The sequence below is a fragment of the Bubalus bubalis genome, chromosome 2 (assembly GCF_019923935.1).
Source record: "Bubalus bubalis isolate 160015118507 breed Murrah chromosome 2, NDDB_SH_1, whole genome shotgun sequence".
Lineage (NCBI taxonomy): Eukaryota > Metazoa > Chordata > Mammalia > Artiodactyla > Bovidae > Bubalus > Bubalus bubalis.
The window spans coordinates 2,812,218-2,820,616 of record NC_059158.1 but is presented as its reverse complement, the minus strand read 5'-3'; the positions used below and the strand labels follow the sequence as shown (position 1 = coordinate 2,820,616).

Here is an 8,399-nt window from a genome sequence, read left to right as displayed (position 1 = left end):
TCTGTCCTACACAGAATGGCGCCGATGGCTTTAGAAACCCTTGGCTTAACAGACTCATCCCTGGGGTCTCCTGAGCCGCCTGCACGCTGTCGGGTCAAGGCCCCAGAGCCCTGCCCTGGTCTTCACAGCAGCCTGCAGCCCACCGTGCCCAGGCCAGGATCTCGGGGCAGGGAGGCCCCGCCACCTGCGGGCCCAGGCCCCACGTGGCACGTCCTCTCCCCGGCACCGGCTCCTGGCTCCGGGTTGGCGGGTCATGCAGGGCCGGGCAGCCCCCAGCCTCGGAACCGAAGACCTCGCAGGCCATTCTGAAAGTGTTTCCCCGGCCAGAAAAATTAGTCTTTCAGGGCAGTCACATCAGTACAGAAATTCCATTTTTTTGTTGTTGTTAATCTTTTAAGATATTTATTTATGGATTTGGCCACGTCTTAGCTGAGAGATTCAGGGTCTTTACTTGTGGCACGTGAGCTCTAGTTCCCTGGCCAGGGATCGAACCCCAGCCCCTGCATTAGGAGCACAGGGTCTGAGTACCTGGACCACCAGGGACGTCCCCAGAAAGTCATTAAAAATGACACACAAAAAAAACAGCAAAGCCTCAAATGCCATTAACAGAAGCACCTCTGGTTCAGACGCTCTGGGATGGGAAAATAAGCAAGGGAATCCCAGATCTAAATGTGGGCTGGTTTTGTTTTTTCCAGAAGAACATATTCTCCTCAACTAGGCTGAAAAGGACATACAAAATGGAATTCTCTAAGCCATTTAAAGTGGTTCTGAATGTAAATGCACATTTCTTTTTATGTAATGTAAAAATCAGACAAAACCTAACTTCCTACAAGAGATATCACCTGTTTCTCCCAGTTCGGTTATGAAAAATGCCGATTCAGCTGCATCCTAACAACCTCCTGATGTCAGGAGTTCTTCTCCCAGAGCCGTCCCTGGAGGCGCTGTACCCACAAACACCGTAGAGCCCTGCCCTTTAAGGACCATGAATTTCCCACCACCGTGAACTTCTCACATGCTCAGGTGGGTGTTTTCTCAACAGAACACGTGTAGCTGTTTCTAGAAAGGCCTTCTGCAGGACTGTGCAGGAATTCTTCAACCTGGAGGTTAAATGTTTCAAGCTCAGTTTACTCCATTCAGAGTTTCAGACCGAGTTTCCCATTTCTGGACACATTGGGAGGCTGCTGGTTCTCCTTCAGCAATGACCTGAGTTAACAAGTTTCAGAGAACCTGAGCAGTGCCAGCAATACCAATGGGAGGGGTAATTACACAAGTCTGATTTCTCCAAAATGTCTGGAAGTGTCTCTACAGCATCTTTGCTTTCCCAGAGATGTTTGTGTGTCTAAAGATTTCCGGGTTGAAATGGCTCTGAACTCCTGACGTCGTAACTTCCGCTCTTCTATTAGATTCACCAGGTACGTCTCACTGTCACACCTTAACAGCGAGTCCTTGATCTTTGCCATCTCCCCGCAGCCCAAAGGTGACTCATTTCTGTCTTTACCAAAAATGTGTCTGTTCACAGAGGGTGAAGCCAAAGAACTAACTCTACAGGATGCAAATACTACATCAAAAAGATTCAAAGGGCTTTCAGTCCTAGTGAGCCTAAAGTTAGAGTGTTTACCTGTCCAGCCACCAGCCTGGGAGGCTGAAAGGACCACCCAGGGCTGCGTCCTGACAGCCCGCTGATCAGCAGAAGGGAGCCTGGAAGAGGACGTGGAGACACAGCAGGTCACCTGGTGGAGCGTGTCCATCCATCACCAGTCCCGAGGAGAAGCAGGGTTGGCCTCTGCCTAAGGGGCTTCAGGCACCGGCCCGCTTACTGATAGTAAGGCCAGGATGGCCCTGCAGGAGGAGAGGAGGGTCACTGGGCTGGGCCCAGTTTCCGCTCAGCCCCTTGCCTCTGTGACTGCGCAAAGCACACCCCCCATGCTGGCAGACCGTCCAGGCCTGGCATCGTGGGGGCTGGCCGGGCAAAGCTGGACTGCAAACAGCCCACTGTTTGTCAGGGCTGCCTGCTAGGCTACAGCACGCACGGTGCCCCTTTTAACCTACAAACCTGTCCCATGATGTGAGCCAGAAATGCACCCCAGTACCGTGACGTCACACAGGAGCAGAACTCCCATTTCTTCCCGAAGGCTGTTCCTTGAGCTCCTGACAAAGTACACACGACATAGGTCACAATACCCTACGTGGCTCCAAGCCACACGCTCCTAAGAAACAAGCAGCTGAGTGAGGGAATGAGAAATCCGAGCAGACTAAAACACGTAAACACCTCTGTGCCAGAGAGCATAAACATGGGAAACTCATAAAATGATTCGCCAGGAGTCCAAAACAGACCTCCAGAAATTAAACGAGCAGCGGGCTCTGCGTGGCTCAAACCCACAGCATCGCCCAGGAAGCCCTCCCCCTGGTCAGGGCAGGAGGGGTGCGGCAGGCGGGGGCGTGGCCAGGTGGGAAATCACAGCACACCCGTAGGGAGACGGTCCCCCAGGCCCTGCAGCCGGACTCTGGATGACCACTGCCACCGCCCCTGCTGCAGGACGGCTCCCGAGCCGTGGTCCTGGCACCCGCACAGAGCTGCCCGGTGTCTCCAGAGCTCGGCCAGCTTCCAGGTCCAGCGGCCACACCCGCTGGGCCACTTTATCATTATAAAGTATTTTCTTATAAGCACATGTGAATTAGGTCATCCACATGACCATTTTTTAAAGTCCGCTTTACTCCAACTGTAACTTGTAATTCATTAACTTCTGATGGCTTTCCACTCATAAATCAGTATTTAAACTTTTTCCATGATCAGTTTACCTTTGGCAAACACTGCCAGAGTCAAAAAGGATATTTTACAAACCAGAGTTCAAACTAAATATTTCTATAGCTTGAGACATCCCATTTTGAGGCATGAAAATATCTGGCAGTTTTTTGTGGCTTGACGTTAATTCCGAGGGGTGCCATAGGTCATGGAGAAGGCAATGGCACCCCACTCCAGTACTCTTGCCTGGAAAATCCCATGGACGGAGGAGCCTGGGAGGCTGCAGTCCATGGGGTCGCTAAGAGTCCTACACGACTGAGCGACTTCACTTTCACTTTTCACTTTCATGCATTGGAGAGGGAAATGGCAACCCACTCCAGTGTTCTTGCCTGGAGAATCCCAGGGACGGGGGAGCCTGGTGGGCTGCCATCTATGGGGTCGCACAGAGTCGGACACGACTGAAGCAACTTAGCAGCAGCAGCAGCATAGGTCAGCTGTCTTGACTTTCTATTATTTCTTTTTTTCTTCTTCTTTTTTTCCCCTGCGGCAGAGGGGATCTTAGTTCCTCAGCCAGGGATCAAACCCTCATTCCCTGCATTCTTAACCACTGGGCCACCAGGGAGGGAAGTCCCTCTGCTATTTCTTAGAAGAAGCAGATGGAGTCCCCTCCCCAGTATAGGAATAATTGTACTTATTCCTATAAGTGTACTAAGATACTTATTTGGTGTCTTAGTGTTTATTGTAATCAACCAAGATTACCAAGAGTAAGGCAACCAGTTTTACCTTTACCCAAAGGAGGTTAATGTCAAGTGACAAATTTTTACTAAAAGTTTAAGTGCTTTGTTAAGTATAACTCTCAACATACAGTTAAAAAAAAAAATACTACTTCTCTAGAGCAGGGGTTGGCAGACTTTCTCTAACGGGCCAGACAGTAAATATTTTAGAATTTGCCATAAGGTCTCTGTTGCATCTACTCAGCTCTGCACTTGTAGCAGGAAGATGATTGTGGATAACATATACATGAATGTGCATGGCTGTGTTCCTACAAACCTGTACTGACAGGCACGGAAATTTGAATTCTGTACACTTCTTATGTGTCACAAAAATAGTATTCTTTTGAATTCTTCCAACTATTTAAAAATGTAAAAGACATTCTTAGCTCTCAGGACCTACAAGAACAGCCTTCAGGCTGCATTTGGCCCATGGGCTGTAGGTTGCCTACCCTGCTTCTTAGAAAGCAGCAGTGAAACCACCGGTCCCTGAAGATTAGCATTGCAAACGGAGCTGACTATACCAGCCATGTGCCCGAACACGTGAAAACCAAAGACAGATTACCAAGGGATGACGGAGATTTGAAGAAGTCGAATCCTCAGGAGGCTCACTGGCTCTGGTCGTGCATGGCCACCTTATCCTGGCATCCACGGCCATCAGCAGTGAATGAAGACCACCAACCAGACTGGTGCCCATAGCTGTAGCCTGTGCCCAGTGGGTTCAGAGCAGGATCTTCTTGGTGGGCAGGCTTCATCCTTCAAGTCACCACTCCCCACTGTGGCTCCAGGAGGCACAGAAAGCTCTTTCCTTCCCTCTTCTCCCGCCGGGGAGTCCAGCCACTGAGAGGCCAGCTTCTCTGACTGCTGATGGCCCAGAAGTCCAGCAGCGACCGTGTGCTTTGCCTGCACAAAGGAGCTGGAGGCCGGGACCGGCTCTGGCGGCTCACAGCCAAGGCCTGACGAGCACGCTGGCATTTCAACTCACCAAGCATCTTCTTCTGCCCGGGGAAAGAACGACTTATACGAAACATTTTTAAGAACACTCTAGCCCACTATGGATGCAGCAGCATCCGCTGAAGATGGCCCAACTGCCAAGGCCTCCCAAACTGCCGAGAGCTGAAATATCAAGTAGCAAACATGCTGCTGCTGCTGCTGCTAAGTCACTTCCGTCGTGTCCGACTCTGTGCGACCCCATAGACGGCAGCCCACCAGGCTCCCCCGTCCCTGGGATTCTCCAGGCAAGAGCACTGGAGTGGGTTGCCATTTCCTTCTCCAATGCATGAAAGTGGAAAGTGAAAGTGAAGTCGCTCAGTCGTGTAGGACTCTTAGCGACCCCATGGACTGCAGCCTCCCAGGCTCCTCCGTCCATGGGATTTTCCAGGCAAGAGTACTGGAGTGGGGTGGCCTTAAATTTTCAAAAGGATATCTGTATGCAAGCGCAAACACTTCCCAGATCCCAATTAAGAGAAAAGGCAGCGACTACGGGAAGGCTCCCGCGGACCCACTATCCATGCCAGCCCTCTGTGCGATGCTTCCACCTCTCCCTGAGAGCTGAGGGGGCGTCCACAGTTAAAAAGAAATCCCAAAGGTTTGCAGCCTCGTTCAAGAGTCTTTTATTCGTGGAGAAAGTCACTGCTCGGAATCTTGAGGACTTCTTCCCATTCGATGCGGGGCGAGAATTCCAAAGGCCAAAGCGGCTGGGAAGGCAGGGCGCTTGGCTCGGGCTCCGTGCTTGCTGGCAGGATCTGTCTGGGTGCCAAGGAGCTTGCACTGAGGGCCTCCCTCTCCCCGGGGGCACGATGCCCGACTGCCTGGGCGCCGCACGCCATCAGCGCAGCCCCGCGGGCTCAGAGTGCGTCGGGCGGGCGCCCCGAGCGCAGCGTGTAGTTAGCCCCCGCGTTGTTGTCCCAGTACTCGCCCTGGGCGCAGCGGTAGCAGATGGCGAAGTGGACGGCGAGGCCCGGAGCGTCCGCGTCCTCCCCCTCCTTGGGCAGCAGGCCCGGGGGCAGGGACAGCGCGAAGTGGAAGCGCTCGGCGTCGAGCTCCCCCTCGGCGTCCCCTGGCTCCCCCGACGGCGCGTCCGGCGGCAGAGGCTTCCCCGGCTCGGGCCGCAGCTCGGCCGGCACGTCCAGGAAGGAGCGCCACTCGGTGAAGGTGTAGCGCACGGCCACGGTGCGCGGCCCGGGGCAGCCCAGCACCCGGCCCGAGCCGGTCACCTCCGCGCCGCCGGGCGCCGCGCACTGCACGCGCTCCAGGCACACGCGCTGTCTCCGCAGGAGCGCGGCCGCGGCGCTCGGCCCGGGCAGTTCGAAAAGGGGCTGCAGCCCGGGCGGCGGCGGCGCGCGGTGGGGCGCGGCCACCACCGCGGCCAGCAGGCTGGGGAGCCCCTCCAGGTCCTCGGCGCGCGCCGGGAAGCTGCGCAGACGGGAGAGCACGGCGGGCGGCACCTGCGGCTCCTCGGCCTCGCTGAAGTGCTTCACGCGGGCCAGGCTCAGCCCCAGCGCGTCTGCGAACTGAACCCGCTTCTTGCACTTGGCGCAGCAGTCGCCCGGACCGAGCGGCGCGTCCTCGGCCGCCTCGCCGCCCTCCGGCCCCGGGGCAGGCGGCTGACGCTGCCGCAGGACCTGGGCCGCCTGCAAGATCGTGTCGGCGGGCAGCAAGAAGGAGCGCGCGCGGCGGCGGCTCTCCAGCTGCGCCTCCTGCTCCCGCGGGGTGGTCTGCTCCTGCGAGGACCCACGCTCGGCGTCGGGTCTCGGGGCCGCCGCCACGCAGCCGCCCTCCATGAGGGGCGCTCCCGCGGCGGGCTGCTCCCCGGCTGCCCAGGGCTCTTCCGAGGGCGCCGGTCCCGACGCCTCCGCGCTTAGCAGCACCCCTCGAGGCTCCATGACGCCCTGGCCCGGGACTTGTCCTCAGGACACTTGACGCCTGGGGAGGTGCAGAGAGAGCGCAGCGCCCGCCTCGGTCCGAGAGGAAAAGGCAGGTCCAGTTGGGAGGCTCGGGGGTTTGGCCGCGGGGCGCGGAGCGGGGTGGGAGGAGGGCGCGGGCCGGGCGCGGCCGCAGGGACTGGAGCCGGCCCGCGGAGAGGGCGCGCCCGAGGGGCGCGGAATCCGGGCGGGCTGGGTCCCCGGCTCACCCAGTCCTGCCCCCCGAGCCCCGAAGTTAGCGCGCGCTCAGCTCGGTCGTCCTTCTCACCGCGAGGTCGGCCCAGCGGGTCCGGACGGGTCCGCCCTCCCGAGGGTCGCGGCGCGGTCTCCCGCGCGTTGTCGCAGCGGCCGAGAAGGCGCAAAACTCGCCGGCGGGGCAGCTGGGCGGCGGCGGGCCTCGCGAATCGGCTTCTCCTTTCTCCCCAAGTTTCAGGCGCTCAGAAGCGGGCCCGGCCCGGCGCGATCGCCCCACGGGCGCCTGTGGACCCGGACCAGGTCCGGGCCGGAGGCTGCGCGGGGCCGGGGACCAGGCGGGGGCCGCTTCCGAGCGCCTCCGGAGGCCATTCGCGCGGGGCCCGGGCGCACGTCCCGCCCCGCCCCTCTCCCCGCCCGCCGCGCTCGGCCGGAGCAGGGGGACCTGGGTCACTGCCCGGCCTCCTGGAGCGGGGCCCACCGCGCGTCCCGGCCTTCCCAGGGATGCGAACCGAGGCGGGGAGGGGTGCTGGGGGTGCTGCCCAAAGCGTCTTCTGGTTGGTTTCGCTTTGTTTCCTTTTTAAGGCGAACTTTGGCTGCCTGTAGGTCGGAGTTTCCCAAGCGTCGGCTCTCGTCAGTCACCTGGCCGGGGTGTGCGAGCTCAGGACTGGGCCCACCCTAGGGTTCCAGTCTGTAGGCCCGGGGTGGGGCCGCAAAGTATTTCTCTCAGGAACATGCATGAGCTCCTTCGTGGCCTCCCACGCTGGCGTGGAACGCCTTGATTGCCTGTCAACCTGGGGACTTACAAGAGGCCCCAGACATACCTGGCGTGTCTATCTATTGAAACAAAGACAAGATTTGGGGAAGATCATTGTTTTTACATTTACCCAAACGCTGACATAGGGCTTCCCTCATGGCTCAGTTGGTAAATCATCTGCCTGCAATCCAGGAGACGAGTTTGAATTCTGGGTCAGGAAGGTTCCCTGGAGAAGGAAATGGCAACCCACTCCAATATTCTTGCCTGGAGAATCCCATGGACAGAGGAAGGAGCCTGGCGGGCCACAGTCCACGGATCGCGAGAGTTGGACACGACTTAGCGACTAAACCACCACCACCACCACTTAACGCTGACATGCTAGGGAGTGAAATACAAAATCTTCCAACTATCTTAAAGATCAGATACAACTTCTCAGAGACTTTGAGGCTGTGGAGACCCTCCTGGGCTTCTGCTTCATCAGCCCTTCCCCGCCACCCCCCCACCACCACCACCGCCTTCCACCCCCACCAGCACCCCACCCCTCCTCCAGGGCGGCAGGAGGAAGGCAGAACTTAAGGAGGCCTGGCTGTCAGGGCCTGTGGGCTGGTCCAGCTGTCCTGTCCCACTCTTTGGTGGGAAAGTGGGGTACTCTGGTATATGGGAGGAGGTCGGGGTTAACCAGAAAGTCAGGGAAGTAGATATAGAAGAAGGCGGCTCCGACCCCATTAGGGAGGCCAGGAGCCTTGGTGAGGGAGGGGAGTGGGGTTAACAGGAGGGCCGCTGGGAGGAACGTTTCAGCCACGTCGAGGGGTGGGGGGCGCCTGCGAGAGTGGCCGCAGGCGGGGTCCCCTTCCAGGATCCTTAAGGCAGCCTCTGACTACCGTAGCGGCCTGGGCCTGGGTGCCCAACACCGGGCCCCTGTGTTCCTGTCTCAGCCCTCCACACGGCCCCTTCTAGGGGAGGCCGACCCCTCTCTCCTCCAGAACAGCGCCTGTCTCGTCCAGGAGGAGCCC

At 58.1% G+C, this 8,399-nt stretch overlaps 1 protein-coding gene across 1 annotated transcript; it reads right to left on the bottom strand.

Moving 5' to 3' along the window:
* Window positions 1-4,824: 4,824 nt before the first annotated feature.
* Window positions 4,825-6,444, bottom strand: PPP1R3G (protein phosphatase 1 regulatory subunit 3G). Its single transcript, XM_025265229.3, has one exon. The coding sequence runs from the start codon at window positions 6,396-6,398 to the stop codon at window positions 5,361-5,363; it is 1,038 nt and encodes a 345-aa protein (XP_025121014.3). The 5' UTR covers window positions 6,399-6,444; the 3' UTR covers window positions 4,825-5,360.
* Between the last annotated feature and the right edge of the window lie 1,955 nt (window positions 6,445-8,399).